This window comes from Lycium ferocissimum, chromosome 5 (genome assembly GCF_029784015.1).
Source record: "Lycium ferocissimum isolate CSIRO_LF1 chromosome 5, AGI_CSIRO_Lferr_CH_V1, whole genome shotgun sequence".
In the NCBI taxonomy this organism is placed as follows: Eukaryota; Viridiplantae; Streptophyta; class Magnoliopsida; order Solanales; family Solanaceae; genus Lycium; species Lycium ferocissimum.
In genome coordinates, this window is record NC_081346.1 from 7,156,243 (window position 1) to 7,178,095 (window position 21,853).

Sequence of the window (21,853 nt, forward strand, 5' to 3'; positions counted from 1 at the left end):
TATACACTTATATACAAAAGACATGTACATTATATATAGAGGTGTATGAAAGTGTATAATGTGTAGGCATATACACAAAAAGATATAATTATACATGAAAAATATGCATTTATACACAATTATACAATATTGTATAAGTGGGTATAAACATAGATACGAAATTTCGGTTTTGAATAAGAATTGCACTTTTATACAAGACAGATATATTATGTATATAGGTGTATAAAAATGTATAATATTGTATAAGAGGAGTGTATACACCCATATACACCCCATAAATACAATCATATACAATATTATACACTATTATACCGTAAATCTTCTATTTTCCGCAATGCAGCTGATTGTACCTCAACAAAATCCGCGAAATTTGATTCACTTGTTCATATAGCAATTACTCTCAATTACAAGTATCTTTGTGGATCAATCGCAGCCGTACATTCGATTCTACGCAATTTTAGATGTCCAGAAAACATATCTTTTCACTTTTTGGTCTCAACTACCAATCTTGAAACCCTAATTCAGTGCATTTTCCTGAATTGAAGTTCAAGGGGAGAGAGAGAGGAGAAGGGAGTGGGTCATGTTTTGTAAGATTTAAAAAGGTGGTCAAATTTTGATAGCATTGTTACCCTAATTAATATACAGTGTAATTTTTCCTTTCTAATTTCAAGACTTAAAAGAATACCTTTAGTTAAATTGTCTCAAAAAAGAGGATACAAAGAGGGAGCGCGCGCAAACAAACGTTCAAAACGGCCGAGGGGAAATTATACATAGCAAAACATAGAACAAAGCTGGCTGTTATCCTGTGGGAACAATGCTTCTCTGCTGGATTTTTCCATGGAGACAGAAATTTCTTGTTCGTATCGGTCTTTTCCAATTCTCTCACTCTTTCGTGCTTATAAATCAAATGAAATTCTCAATCTTATTGCTTCTCACCATCAACAATTCGCTAACTTCAGCTAATCTCTTCTGCATCTTTCTCAAACTTTATTAAAGTTCATTACTTTATTGGAGATCCGCAAAAGGGGTTTTGTTTTCTCTCTTGGAGAAGGAATTAGTAATGGGAGAGATTGATACAAAATCAATTGAATCAGTCCAAGCCGCGCTTTCTTTGTTTGGAGAGAAATCATCTGACGTCAAGAAGAAATATAGATCCACTTCATGTATTAATGTAAGCCAACTGACCAAATCCTACAATGCTTCACGAAATTTATTACTCTTTTCAACTGGCTTTTGTGCTCACCATAGTGTTGTTGATCAATTATCATACCAAGATTTAGATTGCTCGAGTCTATTATTTTTCCAATTAAGTTTCTTCGTCGTTCCATCAAGATATGTTTAAGAATGAAGAGTAATTGTTGCTGCAAGACTATAATTGAAGTATACAAAGTGTTACTTTCCCCATTCCAATTTAAAAAAGAAATAAAGACTTTTGAAACTTGTACTCTTAAACACGTCATAGCATTTGTATGGTTATAAAACTTTTGAAACTTGTGGACTTAAACATGTCATAACATTTGTGTGGTTGCAAAAGCTTCTCTAAGGGTATAACGAGAAGTTAGAGTGTGTCGTAATTTTTGGAATTGACCAAAAAGGAAAACATGTCAGATGTACTGAAATGGGGGGAGTATAGGTCATAATCATCCCGAATTGTTATCAGAACTTGAAATTGCCTACTTTAGATTTGTGGTATCTATTAATCTATGCAATACTCCACAGAATTGTAACGAAATGTTTGCTTTTTGTTTATTTTTACGCAGCTCATTCTTCATGGATTTTGGGACGTAATAGAAAGTATGCAGTATTGCAGTGTTTAGGGGACTATGTAATTAAATAGTAAGAAGAATAAATAAGATGTCTCGCAAGATGTTGTATTCTTGATGATGTGTGAGATGCTATGTTCTTTGAACAAATTGATATCTAGATCTTCACAGCCAAGTCACCCTGTCTGATTGGTTTATCCAGATCGGAACTGGACTTAAATGTCTTTTGATCCTGCTTAGGGCCGGCTTTCACAACACTTTCACTTTCATATCAGGAACGTCGACTTACACTTGCAATATCGAATTTGACTTCTTCTTTTTTCCCTTGAACTGACAGGAGATGGAGATGGAGATGGAGAAGGAAAAAGATATTGGAAGTGTATTAAAATACTTGGCAAATCTGAAAATTGAACTTGAGGCGAAGGATTCTGCACACAAGCAAGCACTTCTTAAGCTAGACCATAATGAAAATACAGTTGATGAACTATACACCCTTTTAATGAGCTCTGAACTCGAGAAGGAGATTTACACGATAGAATGTAGAGCGTTAAGGATTCATGTACTTGAACTTGAGTCAAGAATTCAGAAGATGGATGACCGATTTTTGGAGTCTGTAATGACACGAGGACAGCTCTCACATGCCATCGATGAGTTGAAGGCCACACAAAGAGAACTAGTGGGAGAAAGAGATGCTAAACTCGAAGCCTTGACACAAGTAGAAGTGATGGAAAAATCTTTGAGCAAGGAAAAGTTAAAGACTGATGAGCTATTGAGGAATGTTTCAAAGCTCAATGAGACCGTTTTGCACTTGAGAATGACTGCTTCTGAGGCAGAAGAAAGCACTGCTCTTTTGTATGAGAGAAAGGCCGAGTTGGAATTAGAAGCAGCAAATGCAAAGGAAGAAATAGAATTTATGAGCCATCACTTCGAAATAATGCAGAATTTGGAAAATGAGCTATTGAACAAGTCTGCACTTATCGATTCAATGAAAGCAGAATTCCAGGAAGTAAATGAGCTTTGCTCTTCTTATGAGAAAGTCACTTCAGATGCTGCTAGTGAGGTGAAAAAGTTAAACGAGGCTCTCGAATTACAAGAGAGAAAGAATTGGGATCAGTCTGGTTATACCAGTTTATTGGAGTTGGAACTCAGGCAAGTAAAAGGGGAACTCAATAAAGCCAACGAACAGGCTGCTCGAGCCAATGCAGATGTTGAGACGATTAAAAAGGAAATGGTTGAGACTAGAGAAAAGGAATCAGAAGCACAAGTTGAGATAGCATTTCTAAAATCTGAGCTTCACAAAGGGAGGTCGAAAATTGTAGCAGCGGAGGTTGCTGATTCATTATCCAATAGTGAGAAATCAGCTTTACATCTTGCAGTTCAGCAGCTTGCCTTAGAGGCTGAAGAGGCCAAAAAGGAAAATAAGAGACTAAAAGAAGCTAGTAAATCATCTGAAGAAAGTCGAAATGAAGAATCAGAAGAGGGAAACGGAGAGGCTAAGGCCTATGTCACAGTACCAAGAGAGGAGTATGAGCGAGTACTCGAGAATGAGCAGTTGATCAAGAACAAGGAGCCAGTTCATGAAGAACCAAGTGAAATTCAAGTACTGAAGAAAGAACTGAAAACAGCAACGGTGAAAATTAGCGAGTTGAGGACGAGAGCTGAGCAGGCGATAAGCAGAGCTGAGGCAGCTGAGAAGGGTAAAGCTGCACTTGAAAATCAGATAAAGAGGTGGAAGGAACATAAAGAGAGAAAAAAGGCAGCATTGGCAGCACTTAGAGAGGAGTCCATTTCCAGAGAAATTACTGAATACAAGTCTGATACTTCTCCTAAAACATTACAACCTCTTGGTAAGGTTCTCAGGATGAATTTCTAGTTACACCAAATCTACTGCAAAACTTTTCAATAGCAAGAAAAGCTTTCTGTATTATAAGTTTGCTAGTTTGGACTGGTAGTGCAATGTGATTTTATTGATCTTGTTACTTTTATGTCCCATATTCTTGTTAATTGTTCTTGGTTCAAGTTTAGATGTAGTATTCATACATACTATGTACATTAGTATATGTTGTGAAATGTTATACTTACTCTTTGGAGAAAAAGTTACAACTGGGCAGAATTCTAAGTGATTGAAAGAACAATCCTTGAACAAATTCTGTAAAGGTTGATAGAGAGAGAAAAGGAGAAATAGAGATACATAGAGAAAAACTTTCATCCACATTTCACAATGCCTTCTTATTACAATTTGAACTTCTTATATAATGAAGCTATTTGTAGCTGAAGCTAAGGAAGGAACCATTAACAGATTAACATTACACTATACAACGAATACTCCAATCTTTATTTTTACAAATTTTAGCCAGTATAATAACTCTGTACACTAATTATACACTTGTTATACACTGAGTATACTCCTACGAGGTCCATATATATTCTATTACGGCTAGGAGGGTGATTTTTTTTAGCCAGCTGGCAGTAAATATTAAGATCCCAGTAAATTCGCCAATAAAAATTGGGTCCTCTCTTGATTAAGATGCACGAATATGATTTGGGTCCTCTCAAATTTAAAAGGATTTGTTCCTTTACCGTTTGGCCATGAATATGATTTGGGTTATTTAAAAAATTAAAATCATATTTCAAATAAGTGTTTGTTTGTTCATTAATTTGGTCCATTATTTCAACTTCAAACTTGAAATCGAAAATTTGAGGTTTGAAAAACTGGTTTTAGGAATATTTCAATTATACACTAACAAAACTTCACATTTTTCCCATGTGGGCAGCTTTAGAATACCCCTTTTAACTTCAATTTCAAATACTTCTGTTTTTTTTTTTTTTTCAAATTTCAATTAAATCATGTCCAAACACCAAAGTTGCTAAATTAGATTTGATATGGACGAGGGTCATTAGCACTTATGCCTTACTTTTTGCTGATCTTTAATATTTGTCCCCATAATAAACAATTTTTTTCGGGGCATAACTTTTTTTTTCCGCATCATAATATCTTATAAGTTATGCCCGGCACCCTCAGAAGAACTTCTGTTCACTAGGCATAAGTTCAATTGCTAAAGGGGCAAAATTAAAGGGGTCATTCTCACAAATGCCCCTCAAAATTGTGGTCTTCAATTTTTGCCTTGCGGCACTTTTCGCGCGGCATAAGTTTATATTTCATTTTCACAAATTGTGCCAAACACGATAAAACTTTCAATACTCAACATAAAAATGGCCAAAATACATCAAACTCCACAAAAACAGGCACAGAAAAGGATAAAGAACATATGCCCAAAAGACATAATTCAACACTACAACAAATTCTGAAAATACCACACAACTTATGCCGCATAACTTAATTCCTACCGAACTTATACCAAGCGAAGCAAAGCTTCAGTTTTCGAAAATAAATGTTATAGATGTTATGTCGAGCGAAGCAAGTCTGAATATTTTCATTACGCAGTAGCGGAAAAATTACAGACCACATATATGAGGGGCAAAAATAAAGACCGATGCTTTTGAAGGGCAATATGTCCAAAAACTGCAAATCAAAGACCAACCATTTGACATTTATTTGCGCGGATTTCCCCTATTTCGGGTTGGTCTTTAATTTTTGTCCCTCAAATCGCTGGTCTTTAATTTTTTTCCCCTGCTTCTCATTTAATGAAAATTTGTGAGTCAAAGTACCCTTATCTATGACCTCATTTCGCAAGACATAAGTTTCAGAATTTTGCCCTTGCTCGACATAAGTTTTGTAAGAATTAAGTTATCCGGCATAAGTTTAGAGCACTTTTCTGAAGGAACTAAGTTATGCCTTGTAAGGAATAAATTATGTTACATTATGATGCGAAAATATAAGCCTATGCATGCCGAATTAGGCAATACATAACTTACGCCAGATAACTTAATTCCTACATAACTTATGCCGGACAAGACAAAAGCTCTATAAACTTATGCCTTGCTAAATTAGATCATAGATAAGGGTATGCCTAATTAATATTTTTTTGTTTTTTCGATGTATGGAGTATTTTCGGTCACTTTATTGTTACTAAAAGTCTGTCCCATACGACAGAACTTTTTTCTTAAGGCATAGACTTTGCCTTATAAGGCAAAATTTTAGTTATGCCTTAAGGAAAAGTTCTACCTTATGGGGTAGACTTTTAGTTAAGGCATAACTACAAGTCTGCCCCATAAGGCGGAACGTTTCCTTAAGGCATTGATCTTGCCTTATATGGCAACTTTTAGATGCCTTAAGGAAAAGTTCCACCATATGGGGCATACTTTTTAGTTATGACATAACTAAAAGTATGCCCCATAAGGATGAACTTTTCCTTAAGGCATAACTAAGAGTTTGCCTTATAAGGCAAAGTTCTGCCTCTCCGACAGACTTTTAGTTATGCCTTAAGGCAAAGTATGCCGCATAAGGCATAACTTTTTGCAAAGTCTTGTCTTGCGATTTCTTTTTTTTTTTTTTTGACTGAGTGGGGGTTCGAACTCAGAATCTTAGAATATTTTCGGTTACTTTTTCAAGCGAAAGGCAAAACTTAAAGACCAGCAATTTGAGGGACAAAATTTAAAGACCACCCCAAAATAAGGACAATCCGCACAAAAAAATGTAGACGAGTGGGTTATAGATTTTATTGGGCCAATAAGTTAAGCCTAGTATGGCTGACATTTTCTGTCTTTAAGAGGGAGCCCAGCCCAAAAGGATATGTCTTCGCTCATGCCATTTGCTATTTTCAGATCTGTGTTGCCATCTTTTCCTTTTAAAGACTTTGACAAGTTAGCAAAAATGAATTTTTTTTGGGCAATTTGCACGATAGTCCTTACTCGGGGGTGGTCTTTAATTTTTGTCCCTCAAAATGCTGGTCTTTAATTTTTATCCTTCGCTTAAAATACCCCGAGGTTCTGGGTTCGAAACTCGGTTCAATAAAAAAAAAGGAATAATTTCGCAAAGCAGAATTTAGTAGCAAAATTAGGCCTATTTGGGCATTTGTAGAATTCCAGCAGAGTAAAAAAAAAAAAATTGCCTTGAAATATTTCGCAAGGCAAACTTTTGCCTTAAGGCAGAATTTTCGCGAAGCTTTGCCTTGCGAAATTGTTTTTTTTTGACTGAGCTCGGTTCTAACGCAGAACTTCGGGATATTTTCGGCTACTTTTTAAGCGAAGGACAAAAATTAAAGATCATCAATTTGAGGGACAAAAATTAAAGACCAGCGCCTTTGAACGGCAATCCGTGCAAAAAAAATGATTCTTTTTGGGCAATTTGCAGGATTGCCCTTCGCTAGGGGTGGTCTTTAATTTTTGTCCCTAAATTGGTGGTCTTTAACTTTTGCCCTTCGCTAAAAATTCCTTAGTTTCGGGTTCGAACCCCCGCTCAATAATTTTTTTTTTTAAAAATTCGCAAGGTACAGTTTGGATTCGCACGACAGAATTTGCATAGGCAGCTTTAAGGTAGAGTTTTGAAGCAAAATTCTGCCTTGCGATTTTTTTTTTTACTGAACCGGGATTCGAACCCACAATCTCGGAGTATTATGCGATAGACAAAACTTAAAGACCACCAATTTGAAGGGCAAAAATTAAAGACTGCCCCAAATGAAGGACAATCCACGCAAAAAAATGATTCTTTTTGGCTTATTTAAATTATTGAATTCCTTGACAAAAGATAAAATTCTAGAAAGTGGCAAAAGAGTTGAAAAGTTACTTTAAATCATAGGTTCAAAGTCCCAAATATGATATTATTAGTGTTTTTCTAAATCCCCTTGTATAAGAGTCCGTTTAGATTAGCGGGAAAAAAATGGCTTTTAGGCATAAGTGTTTAAAGTATTTTTTAAGTGCTGAAAGTTATTTTATAAATAAGCAATTACGTGTTTGGATAAAAATGCTTGAAGGGGTTTTAGAAGTAAGAGTAGTATTGAAATTAATAGAAAATATAAGGGATAAAAGGATAAAGTTGTTGGTCAAACCAAAATGGCTTTTAAGCCAAAAAAAAAAAAAAAGTTGGAGTTGAGCAACTTCTTGGTTTTGACTTATTTTAAGCACTTTTCAACTTAATTTAAGTTGTTTTCTATTTTATTAAACACCCAAATAAGTTAAAAATGGCTTATAAGCTGGAACTCAATAGCATCGGCAAAAGGCATAGTAGGTAAAAATGATATTTGGTTGCTTTTGTTTCCTTTGTCCTTATCTTGAGTAGGTTTTAGGTTGAACCTCAACAATATCTTCGATCAGAACCTCATCTTGCTAGAAATGGCCCGAGATGAGAAAATGTCGTGAAAATGACAGACTCGCCATACATGCACAACCAAAGTTAATCTATGATCACATGTTTTATAGGTTCAATTCCTACTGCTCCTTTCCCACTTGCTACTCCAATACTCCAAAAGAAAAAAGAAAAAGGTACCAATTCTGAGGTTGGTCGTAAAACAAATTCTACCCACGTTTTCAACGGTCTAGTGTTAGTGATATGTTTAATTAATGATGAAAAAGACACAAATAGGGATTAAGACTTGTACATGTTTAAGACAAGAAGAGTCTTGGGGGGCAAGGATTGGTGGGAAAGTACAGAATGGTCAAAGGTCAATGGCAAAATGGTAGCTGTAGTAATCTTGTTGAACACAAACACTCTTTAGTCCTTTGAACCATTTTTTCTCTATTAAAAATTATACACGGTGTGTGTTTTGGACCGTATGCCATCTTTTTAGACGCAAGCTTTCTTCTTGGAATAAATTTAATTTTTGTATATTGATAGCGTAATTTTTTTTAATGTTATTAGGATAAAATTCTTTCATTAGTGACTTAGAAAATAAGACTAGTAGTAGTAACTTCTTAGAAGTGGTTAAATTGCATGGGTTTAAATTCTATATACTGATAATATAAAAGTTCCTCACACTATCATTATATTTTGACCTGTTATAGAAGATTGGTTTTTGTTTTTTTGAAGTAAGCAACTAATGTTTGTAAAAAATAGTCACACATAATTACCTTTTAAATAACCTAATTGTGTAAATTATTTCTTGCATTAGTGCATATAATTTATTTATTAGTAAAAATTTGTAAAATCATTTCCTTGTATTCAAATTGTAAAGAATTATATTCACCTATTTCCTCGTAAAAAATTTACTACACAAATAGTGCATATGAATTGAATCCCTTTAGGATATACTTTTCCTTTTGCCTTGTGTGGCAAAGGCATATAATTGTCCTCCGCACTCCAGAAAGGAAATACATTTTCCCCATATGATAGGCTACGCACGTCACATTCATACCCCACTATTCCAAAAATATTTCACTAATTTGAACCTTCAAAATATCATATCCCCAATGCCTTATTTGCTAAGGACATAAACCCCCCGGCCCACCACAATCCTGGGTCATTTTCTCCATCCTTTTTTATTCTGTTTTGTCATTACCACCTTTTTGTTGCGTTTATATGAATCTTTGGCATCTTCTCATCAGAGGCAGATCCAGGATTTGAAGGTTCGGAATGTCATATATTTGAACATGAACATATTACAAGTTACATGGTTCAAATAAAGTATACATTTAGTTGGTTTGATTTATTTACGTTTTGGTTCAGGTTATTCGTCTTTTCATTTATATAAATAAATCGAGCAAAAAATTTACGTAGTACTAATTATGATAACTTGGGAAAAAGCATAATTTTTCAATTGGAGCATGTGTTTTGTACAAGAAAAAGGGCTCATTAGCAAAAACTTTATACTAATAAGCCCTTTGAACTTTGAAACAAAAGCAAGTTTAGAGACGTTTTTCAACTCATTATTTTTTATGAAAATTGACTCATTCAAAATTATATACAATTATCCTTCTACCAAAAGATTATCTAGCAAAAAATAAACTTTCATCTTTGATAAAAATAGTAACTTATTCAAGAATTTTTATTTTCTAGGTCTCTGAAATAGATTTACAGGAGTTGTGCCCCTGGAGAAAAATAATATTTTTCTATCATCTACTAATAAATCATCGAAGGAGTTGGGAAAGCGCATCACTGCGGAAGAAAACCTCTATATTTTATGTTTAATGTTTAAAGAAAAATGAGAAAAAATATTCAAAAATGAATTAAAAAGACCAGAGAAAAGGTTAGTACTAGGAACTAAGCAATTAAAGGAAAAGAACGAAGAAACAAAGGAGAAACCGACCTCTTTGTGGTTGTCCTAACTCCCAAATGCTAAAATGCTGCAAAATAAAGCTTATATAAAAAGTGTGCTAACAGAGTAACAGTATTCGAACTCCTGCCACAAAAGTGAATAATTCAACGCATTGCCAATGGCATCACACACCCTTTTGGTGATCCGAGTGCCAATTAAGCTATTCAGCCTATTTTTTCTATGTATACATATCACTACTAAAAAAACAGAGATTTCGACTAATAAATTTTGACCACACTTTTTGATCGAAAAAAATAGATCACACGAGGTTGGAAGTTTCAGAATTTAATTTAATTTTTTTTTTTTTGGATTTTAACCTCACGGGGTCGATATTTAAACGGGAAATGAAATTTCGACCACATGAGGTCGAAACTTATTTTTAAACAAATAATAAATGTAAAAAAAAAATCATTTTATAAAAAATTAAATTATATAAATATAAAACAATTAATTAAAAAATAAAAAAACATATTTCTACCGCATGCAGTCGAAATAATTAAGTCAAATTTGGTCAAATCTGACTTAATTATTTCGAGTGCGTGCGGTCAAAAAACTTAAGTAAAAAAATCAATTATACTCCCCCAAAATCAGATCGTTTTAGTACTCTTCTAAAACCTAAAATCCCAAAATCCCATCCTCACCTCACCCTCAAACGCCGCCGACGCCCCATCCCCACCACTGTTTGTCCTTGTTGCCGCCCTACCTTGTTGTCCGCCACCACTAAAGATAAGTAATTTTTTTGCCATTTTTTTTTCAATCTCATTTCTATCATTATTAGTTACATTACTTTGTAATTGGACACTGTATTTTCTTAATGTAGGTATAATTTTTTTAATAATATTTAAATAAAAAATGCAGTTTTCGACCACACAAGGTCGAATACTGTATTCTCTTAATGTAGGTAGAATTTTTTTTTTCGACCTCGTGTGGTTGAAAAAATTCGACCACATGAGGTCAAAAAAAATTTCACCCTATCAATTAATGACCTGCCCTTGAGGTCGAAAATTTGGTCTAAAAATCGGCTTTTTCAACCTCATGCGGTCGAAAAATTTAGTCGATTTTCACTATTTTTTTTAGTAGTGTATGTGTATGCTAAGTCTCGACCAAAGTTAGCAAGTGCCATGGCACTCCCTCCCATACATATACATCCGCCACTGCTTCTCATGATATTGCTATTAACGGAGAGAAAAGCAACGGTTAGCTAATAAGGCTTTAAGTTATATATCGCGTCATTTTCTTTTAAAATTATTAGTGAAGTTTAATTTGCGATAGCAAGTTAGTAATTATTGTAATCAAATTGTTAATTAATGTTTATCGAAAAATCTATTTATAATTATCTACTCCATCCATTCGCTTTTACTTGTTCGCTATACTAAAAGTAAATTTTCACTTTTACTTGTCCACTTTAGCATATCAAGACAAATACTTTTTTTTCTTTTTGTTTTACCCTTAGTATTAATTACTCATTTCTCAAATCTATTGAGACTGTACACCAATTAATATGAGTATTATAGTAGTAAAACATATATTTCATTTTTAATTCTTAAGGGGTGTACAATGTCAAAAGTGAACAAGTAAAAGTGGACAGAAGGAGTACTAACTGATAGGGTTGTGTAAGAATATTTTTTACAGTGTCAATGTCAATACAATAACAGTTCAACTAATTATAAATTGAGCGATTCTAATTAACTCATTGGCTGAGCAACGCACTTCGGTAGTCTACAAAATGATATTTTCAAGTAGTGGCCCGTAGTATAACCTAGTCATTTGAAGGGGCAATTTGAGTGTAAGTATTGCCTTCTTGTTAGTTTATTTTTTTTAGGTAATATAATGGCCATCAGAAAGAAGAAAAAGGGAACTATGTGCTTCTCCTTTTTACTCTTTTTCTTTTATTTTTTTATTTTTTTTTATACTATAAATTTAATCAACTTCTGGATTGTTCGTTGATGTCCAATCAAGACTTGGATTTTTGAGCACCAGCAGTTGGAACTTTGACATCATGGATTACATTTAAGGAAAAAGAGTCAAAAGGAACCCTGCTTCCAACATCATATTATATATATTCCATGCATCTTCCTCTTTAATTTTTCGCTTTTTCTTTTTGTTGTTTATGATGAGAATTACATATTGCATACAAGGTTGTAATTCTATGCGTGAGCCACCACTCAAGTTTATATTATATTTTATTTCATACTCTTCTTCTTCTTTTGTGTTTCTTTTCTTGAGGCATGAAAATCTCGATGATAGGAGCGGAACTAATATTACGAGTACGGGGTGGGTAGAATCCAGTAATCTAAACGCATGCTCTGTTTTGTCAAAATTTAGATTCATACACTCAAAATTCTAATTCTGTCTCTGCTTGATGAGTGAAAAAAATTGATCCATGAGTATTGAAATTTAATTAAACTTATAATATTATACAAATTACTAGTAGTAACGAGATTTAGCACTGATCCATTCCGGTAACCCTTTCTTCTCAAACATTAAAGGAATCCCACCCTAAAGGAGAAAAAAAAAAAAACCACACCCAACTCCTTCACTCCACAAAAGAAATTTATATTTCAAAATTTTAAATGTGAGATATGGGCAAGCCAACAACAGGAGGTGGACTTTGAACGACCAGAATCCAATTTTGATTTTGCCACGAATTACTCCCATTGTTTCAATTTATGTGACCTGATTGAAAGTAAAAGGTTGCACTATCTAATTGTTGGTGTGAATTTGGATATAGAATCTTTAAGTTTTTGAAAATAAACTCTTCATATTTACAAATTACATAAAAAGCAGTATATCTCACAATAGTTAACAACAATGGCAAATCCAGGATTTTTACTAAGGGTGTTCAAAATCTATATATGTACATAAAAAATAAAAAAATTACCTTATATATACAGTGTAATTTTTTGCCGAGGATGTTCGGGTGAACACCCTGGAAACCCCTAGATCCGCCCCCGATTAACAATCTAAAACATTTAAAAAGTATTTGAAAAAATCATGTTCAAAGAAAACATCCTTTTGACTTTCTAAATACCAACTAGGACACACAAATTGAAATATAGAGAGTACAAGAACATTCAAAATATGCAAAATACGTAGTTGACTGAATTTCATTAGCAGTCCTCACATATATCCGTATTCACTATACATGTTTTACTTATGCACGCCGATACACACACCAATAAAAGATAGAATTTTCATCGAGGGAGTTCAACATCTATTTTAAAAAGAGAGAGAGTGATTAAAACCTTTTCCGATTTCTCTCTCTCTATGGTTTATATGCATAACGATGCATGGATCTTCCACTTGTTCACACGTGATTTTGAATATATCTTTTGTGTGTAATTAACAAGTTGTCCAGATTGATTAAGTCTGGATTTCCGGCAAAGCCAAATGAAGAACAAAAAAGTTAACTTGATTAAGGTCTTAATCACGGGCCGTCCTTGTGATTTTTGCCGTTTAACTATGTGGAATTAGGTGAAAATGTGGGAGATTTAATTTAGTTTACATAGTAGTCGTTTAATTAGAGCCAAATCACGGTCAAGTGTAAGTCAGCAGAACGGCACGCCAATATATATATATATATATATATATATATATATATATATATATATATATATATATATATATATATATATATATATATATATATATATCATAGGTTTAATTAATGATTTTAATTTGATTTTATTGTATTCATGACAAGAGTGCCAGAATCTAACATACCAGTAAGTAAGTGTGATAGCATTTGTTGCAAAATCTTATAAGATCTAGACAAGCAACAAATCTTAAATAAACATAATTTATTTTATTGAAGCATGCATGCCAAGAGGGTTAAATAATATATCATGAAAATTAGGAAAAAAATGTACGTTGCATCACATAGAGCCCGCTAAATTTTTTATAAAATTAATCTACAAGATGAAAAGAATTAACCACTTAAAAATATACTTAGGGCCCGTATGATTTGAAAATCTTTACCTGATCATTTGATATTTTTTCTATTAATTAATTAGTCAAACTGATTCATCACAATCAATGTACGGTTATTAAATGTGAAAAAATATTTTTTTTGTCAATTTACACGTGGATTCTTCCTATTAATTTAAGGACTTTATATAAATTAACTATTCAATTTTTTTTTTTTTCACTTTGTCAGATTTTGAAACTTAATTTGGAGGATGCTTAAGACAATAAGGATAAACTTAAAGCTAGATCCACTCGTGCGGACATGTCAGTGTCTACTTGTCTCTAATTGCCAAACGAAGTTAGCTAGTGAAAATGATATAGTCCCATCTTAAATTATTTTTTATCTGCTTAAACAAATAATTTTGTGAAGATAAAACAATAACAACCCTAACCACTATAGAAAATAAATATCTCTTTCCTTTGACCAATTTTGTCCATGCGTCCATCAAGGAAAAGAAAACCAACTTTATTTTAATATATCTAATTAAAAAAATATATTAAGTCAGCTCATATGCATGGAATTTAACAATTGTTGTATTAATTATTAATAACATTTTGTTGAACCATTTTTTTCTTGCTTCTCACTATGTTGTATTAATTATTTATAACATTTTGTTGAACCATTTTTTTCTTGTTTCTCACTACTATTGAACAAAGCCTAGAGTTAACTTTTTATTGCCGGTTTCCGAGAAGCTGGTCACTGATCCGATTAATTTAATTTCGTGTTCGCAGGATCAATTCAGAAAAAGTTCTTTTTTTTTTTTTTCATTAAACTCGAAATCTTTAATTAAATGTGAATGATCATGATTCACGGATATTGTTGATCATTACTTTGTAGTCTTTGTCTGTTTCGCTGAATCAGGGTGGAGGAGATAGTCAAACATTTGATTTGAATGAGTTCTGAAATTGTCTTTTTGTTCTCTCTTTTATTCTGTAAATGTTTTTGTTTGAACATTCAACCAACTAATCAAAATGGCTTTCTTTTTCAATCATACTCTCTAGCATAGCCTTGATGCCATATGCCCGATGCATCACTTTTATTGTATTTGTAAGTGTTACTAATATGGATATTATTTAGTAGAAAACAAACATAGAGAACTTATAAAAGATGGAGTACTTATAATATATCTGGCTTTTGTCAGGACTAATACATTTGGTTACGTCTCGGGGCATTTAGATTAGTTTATTAATCATGCATCCTGCCTCTGTTTTTTTTTTCTCTTTCCAATTTCAGAATGACAGTATAATTAATTAATTATCGCCAAAAAGAAAAAAGAAGTTCGGTAGATTTATTCGAAGAACTGATGGTTGTTTTGATAAAATATTGCAAATTACAACCCTCAGTATCCCTTCTTTTTGTGTGACATATCAGTGTAAATTTTGGTTTATTTTTAAAAATGTGGAATTTGAAGATGTGAACTACATTTAGAAGTGACAGCTTACTTGTAAATATTCAAGAAAATATATTCCAAAGTATGTAAAAAAGTATCAAAAAAATCGGCTTCACTATATTCTCGCAATTGTTCTTATTATGAAATATTAGCACGACCTGATTAGCTGTAAACCTTGACAATGTAGTGTTATATTCCATTTAATACAACGTGGATCACAAATTACTTTTCGGCAAATCGTGACTATCATGTGTGTGATATTAGAAAAACTCTATGGAAGACTATAGCCTCGTAGTGCTGGGTTACTTTGTTCTTCGTTTTACTTTTAGAATTATAGTTCACACGAGGGAAGAAAAATTAGGTAAAGTTTAATGTTCTCAGGAAAGAATAGTTAAGCTTTTGGCATAGAAGGATAATACGAAAAATGAACAATGGATGGATGATGTACAACTTTGCTTTTCTTAATACACTTATTCAGCGCAAATTCAAACTAGTCTTTCTAATGAACTTTGTATACCGGATGATAAAAGAAAAATTAATCTTAATTTAGTTTGAGGATTATAACGGCTAATTAATTATTTAAAGATGAACGTTCAGGCAATTTGAATTAAATATGAAAATTCCGGTTTAGATCTTCGAAATTCGATAAAATTACATTCCAAATAAATTCAGCTAGGACCCATTTTTTTTTAAGATCGACTCCAATTAATCAGTTTGATATTTTGAGAAATTGCGATTTCGAGCCTATAAGTTGAGTTGCTTCTTCTTCTTCTTGCAAAAGTAACATCTAATTAAAGAATATTAGTGTTAAATTGCCTTAATAATTCATCATTCCTACTACAATCATCCAAATAAAGTATTCATGCAAGCAATGAAATCAATATCAAGGAAATTCTTAGAAGCATTAAGACCTAAGGATTTAACAAGTCCAAACATAGTAAAACAAGCTAGAAACTATTCTAACAACCAACTAAAAGTTTTGGATTTTAGGATTAGCGAAAATCCGAAGTACTAAATCCTTAATCCAATTTGAAACCAGAAATTTGTAGAATTAGATCTGAAATCCAATCCATAATCCGAAAATTCAAGCAAAACATCTAAACACCCCTAGTTCAAATCGGCCAAAATGATTTTACTTTTCAAGATTGTATGCACAGGGGGTTCAAAGTCAAATATTTCTTCATTTTGAAGGTAAACGCGTCAGCCGCCCCTTATGGAAGAGGGACCATTTTAAGTTTCATTCAACTGAGCTGTTAGTTGAAGCTTTTGAACGGGGAGCAAGTCAAGAGTACGAAACTGTGAAGAAATTTAGTGGAAACAAAATTTGGTCATTAAATTCTAGAACTAGCAAATACAATTCGAAAGTTTCTTTTTTGGTTTCTCGCCAAGTGTTCAATATGCATATTAGAACCGATCTTGATTCGCGGTGGAAAATCCCACATCAAGAACACTCCCTAACAATAAATTATATATCCTAGGCGCTAACTCGCCTATAGCATGAGACAACCATTTTTTTTCTTCTAGAATTATCACATAACATAACTCTATCACCTTTTCTTCCCCTTCAAAATGGTGCACAAATGGTCAATTTGGGCGGCATTTTATATGGCTAAGTTTCCAAACAAAAGTTCCGGTCCCTGAATTTCAAAAGCCACCTCCTCATCTTTCCACCAAAAAAAAAAAAAAAAACAATACTATAACTACAGGACAACCACAATAAACAGACCCTTTAAAAATTTAATAACCAGAAAACAAAAACTACTGCAAAAGCATATAGTATTAAATTATTCTAGCGTACGTGCATTTGTCTTAAAAGTATGGTTTAGTCCATCTGCAGGCCCTCTGAAATTCAACTACAATTTCACATGTTTATTCCTTGCACAGAGATATTGTTTCTGAACTACCAAAACCTTTTTCTTAAAATTACCTTTTTTTGCACAAATTTCTATACCCCTGACATAACAAGAACTCATCTGTCAACTCTGTGACACAAAGAAGAAGAAAGTACATAGATAGGAGAAGTAGTACTGGAACAGGAAAACAAGATTTAGTTATGTCAGAAGAGGAATCTGATATTCTTCTTCCTGTTGTATTATTCCACTTCTTGCTTATAATCACTACAGGTTTGTATTCCTTATGAATCCTAAACTCTCTGCTAGAAACATTTTGTATTGTCATATCTATAAAAGCAAACGTTTTTCGATCATATGCTTATAAATTTTCGAGATTCTTGCATATTCAAGACTATTTTTCTTAGCTTCGTTGACTTGCAATTCTAAAGTTTCCATTTTTTGTTTGTGAATTATAGTTTGCGGAGACACCCTCGAGACTGACAAGCAAGTGTTGCTGAGTTTCAAGACGTTTCTTGAGGAGCAAAATCCAATTAATAAAGGATACAGTCACACAAAATGGGATTCCTCGGACTTATCTCCGTGCAACTGGCCTGGAATTTTATGTGATGATGGTGTTAATCGAGTCATTCAAATCAACCTCTCTGGTGACAATTTGGCTGGAAAAATGTTTCATAATTTCTCTGCCATGACAGAGTTGACACATATTGACCTGTCCATGAATACAATTGGAGGGTCCATTCCTGCAGACTTAGGAAAATGTCAAAATCTGAGATTTTTGAATTTGTCACACAATATTATTGATGGGGAGCTGAATTTGACTGGGCTGAACAAGTTGCAAGTTCTTGATTTGACCATGAACAGGATTCATGGTGAGATCAGTTTAACTTTCCCGGGGATTTGTGACAGTTTGGTGGTTGCAAATATTTCGAATAATAATTTCACTGGGGAGATTGGAAGCACCTTTGATCAGTGCTGGAATTTGAAGTATCTTGATTTGAGCTACAATAACTTGACTGGAGAGTTGTCAGTTGGTTTTGATAAGCTGAAGGAGTTTTCGGTATCTAAAAACAAGTGTACTGGCTCTCTACCTTCGTCGTTTTTCACTCCAAACTGCACCTTGCAGGCTTTGGATTTATCAGAAAACGAATTCGTTGGAGGATTGCCTAAGGAGATATCGAATTGTAAGAACTTGGAAGACTTGAATTTGTCTGGAAACAACTTTTCAGGGCCAATTCCTAAGGAAATTGGATCAGTTATGAGTCTTCAAGCACTTTACCTGGGAAGCAACAATATTTCAAGGGAAATTCCAGAGACTTTATCAGGTTTAAGCAACTTGGTGTTTCTTGATCTCAGTAGAAACAACTTCAGAGGAGAAATACAAGAAATTTTCGGGCGATTTACACGGGTAAGGTTTCTTCTGTTGCATGGTAACTCTTATACTGGAGGCATAGTTTCCTCTGGAATTCCCAACTTAGTGAACCTTTCCCGGTTGGACTTGAGCGATAACCAGTTCTTCGGTCCATTGCCAGTTGAACTTCACAAGATGAAAGGCTTGAAGTTTCTGATTCTTGCATACAACCAGTTTAATGGAAGTATACCATCTGTATACGGTGATATACCGACACTTCAGGCCCTTGATCTTTCCTCTAATAAGTTAACTGGCGTGATACCACCAAGTTTAGGGAAGTTAAACTCACTTTTGTGGTTGATGCTTGCTAACAATTCACTGACTGGTAGAATCCCACCCGAGTTGGGAAATTGCAGTAGCTTATTATGGTTGAATCTTGCAAACAATCATCTCTCCGGGCCAATTCCACCTCAGTTAGCAAGAATTGGCTCCAATCCTATGCCTACTTTCTTGTCGAATAGGGCCAAGGATAAAGTCACCGCTGGCTCAGGTGAGTGCTTCGCGATGAAGAGGTGGATACCAGCTGATTATCCTCCATTTAGTTTTGTATATCCTCTTCTTACCAGGAAGAATTGTAGAAGCCTGTGGGATAAATTGCTTAAAGGGTATGGTTTATTTCCAGTGTGTGAACCGAGCAGTAATGTTCGTTCGAATCAGATATCAGGCTATCTTCAACTTAGCAACAACAAGTTTTCTGGTAGGATCCCTCCTGAAATTGGCAGCCTGCAGAATTTCAGTATGCTTCATTTAGGTGTAAATGAATTCGCTGGCACGCTCCCTTCACAGATTGGACAAATGCAACTAGTAGTCCTTAATGTTTCACAGAACAGAATAGCTGGTGAAATTCCAAGGCAAATTGGCTACATTAAGTGCTTACAGATTCTTGATCTGTCCTACAACAATTTCTCTGGTCTATTCCCAGCTAGCTTTAGTAACTTGACTGATCTGAGCAAGTTCAATGTCTCTTTCAACCCGTACATCTATGGTACCATACCAGAAAGTGGGCAATTAGCCACATTTGAGAAGTCATCATATCTTGGCGATCCATTGCTTCGCCTTCCATCTTTCATTGACAACTCTACGAATAATGCAATAAACAAAGGTGGAGGTTTCAAAAGGCCTACAAAAGTCGGTATAATTTTGGTATTCTTGGCTCTGGTACTGGCTTTCCTAGTTTGTGGACTTATGACACTCATTGTCTGCCTCATCCTAAAATCTCCAATAGATACACCAGGATATTTATTGGAGGATTTAAAGGGCCGACATGATGTGGCATCGAGTTCAGGTGCATCCTCACCGTGGTTGTCTAATGATGTTAAGGTTATCCGTTTGGACAGAACAAGCTTCACACATTCTGATATATTGAAGGCCACAGGCAGATTCTCGAATGATAGAATTATAGGTAAAGGAGGATTTGGGACAGTTTATCGCGGAGTCTTGCCTGATGGAAGGCAAGTGGCAGTGAAAAAGCTACAAAGGGAAGGAATTGAAGGGGAAAGAGAATTCCGAGCTGAAATGGAAGTACTAAGTGGCAACGACTTTGGTTGGCATCCGAATCTCGTAACACTTTATGGTTGGTGCCTTAATGGATCAGAGAAATTGTTAGTCTATGAATACATGGGAGGTGGAAGCTTAGATGACATTATCACAGATAGAACCAAATTCACATGGAAGAAAAGAATCAACGTGGCAATTGATGTGGCACGTGCGTTAGTCTTCTTACACCACGAGTGCTACCCTTGTATTGTCCACAGAGACGTTAAGGCTAGCAACGTGCTACTAGACAAAGACGGAAGGGCAAGAGTCACGGATTTTGGCCTAGCTAGGGTTATGGATGCTGGAGATAGTCATGTTAGCACAATGGTTGCTGGTACAATCGGGTACGTTGCACCAGAATATGGACAGACGTGGCAGGCTACAACAAAAGGTGACGTTTACAGTTATGGTGTGCTAGCAATGGAGTTAGCCACAGGGAGACGGGCAGTAGATGGAGGCGAGGAATGTTTAGTTGAATGGGCCAAGCGAGTGATGGGAGACGGAAGGCAAGGATTTACTAGAGCCATAATACCAGTTTCTCTTTTGGTATCTGGTCTAGCTGAGGGAGCAGAGGAATTGTGTGAATTGCTTAAAATAGGAATAAGGTGCACTGCTGATATTCCTCATGCTAGGCCTAATATGAAGGAAGTATTGGATATGTTGATTGCCATTTCTCGCAGACAAAGATCAGGATCCAGTCGTAGCAATTCTCCTTCATTTTGATGAACATTTTTGTTTGAATCAGCAAATTAAGTGTCAATAATTTTTACACATTTGTAATATACATATAGCACATTCTTCTTGTATACAGTTGTTTTAGATTCTTTATTCTGGCATTTTGTTTTGTTAGGATCCCACATTTTTTGTGAAGATTATTAGAGTTGAAATGTGAATTAACTTTTCAAAGGTTTTCGTGGAAAGTTTTATCTCTTGCTTTCGAGTTTATGTTCTGTGCATCGCACTATCATATTATATACAACAACGGGTAACTCTTCATATCAAGCCTGATGTCGTAATCAGGAAAATAGAGTAATACTTTGACCTTCTTTATTAGATTAAATTGCACTTAATTGTAGTGGAAATTTTATTTACACTGTGATTTATATAACTTAAACTCTTTGATTTAGTACTTTTATTTTTCCAAGAACCGAATGAGTGTAAGCCTGTTATCCGGTTTGAACCGGACCGGACCGGTTAATAAACCGGCCGGTTTCCGGTTTAACCGGTTAAAAAAACGAAATCGGACGTGTACGGTTCGAAACTGTCCAAAACCTCCTTTTTTTTTTGTATAGTATTTATTAATATATTGTAGGTATATTTACATATGCTATATAAGTTTATAAGTAAAGTTTATATATTTACTGACTAACAGCAATACAACATATACGTGTATATATATATATATATATATATATATATATCAATTATATATATGTTTAAGTTATATGTATACTTATAACTTATATATTATAACTTAAGTTATTTATAGCTTAAGTTTTTTCTAAGTTTATAAATTCGTATTTTATAAATAAAGTATATTTATATTATAAGTATATTCTTAGTATATTTTAGTTATTTTTCAAGTATATAACTTTCTAGTTTTTAATTTAAATAGATGTATATTATAAGTATATTCTTATATATTTTAGGTATATTCCTAACTTAATATAAGTAAAATATGAACACAATAAATAGAAGAAAGCTCAATGAGCCATATATTTTATTCATTCTTGGATAACATTTATGTCACGCCCCGAACCATGGTCTGGGCGAAACATATATATAT

General features: G+C 34.0%; 2 protein-coding genes across 2 annotated transcripts; both read left to right on the top strand.

Annotated features, from left to right (window-relative positions):
* The first annotated feature begins 440 nt into the window (after positions 1 to 440).
* LOC132058152 (WEB family protein At1g12150-like) lies at positions 441 to 3,813 on the top strand. The gene is made up of 2 exons (XM_059450707.1): positions 441 to 1,171; positions 2,110 to 3,813. The coding sequence occupies exons 1-2, from the start codon at positions 1,061 to 1,063 to the stop codon at positions 3,634 to 3,636; spliced, it is 1,638 nt and encodes a 545-aa protein (XP_059306690.1). The 5' UTR covers positions 441 to 1,060; the 3' UTR covers positions 3,637 to 3,813.
* Positions 3,814 to 16,867: 13,054 nt separating this feature from the next.
* LOC132055714 (probable LRR receptor-like serine/threonine-protein kinase At1g74360) lies at positions 16,868 to 20,973 on the top strand. Its single transcript, XM_059447664.1, has 2 exons — positions 16,868 to 17,393; positions 17,579 to 20,973. The coding sequence occupies exons 1-2, from the start codon at positions 17,324 to 17,326 to the stop codon at positions 20,788 to 20,790; spliced, it is 3,282 nt and encodes a 1,093-aa protein (XP_059303647.1). The 5' UTR covers positions 16,868 to 17,323; the 3' UTR covers positions 20,791 to 20,973.
* Positions 20,974 to 21,853: the final 880 nt, after the last annotated feature.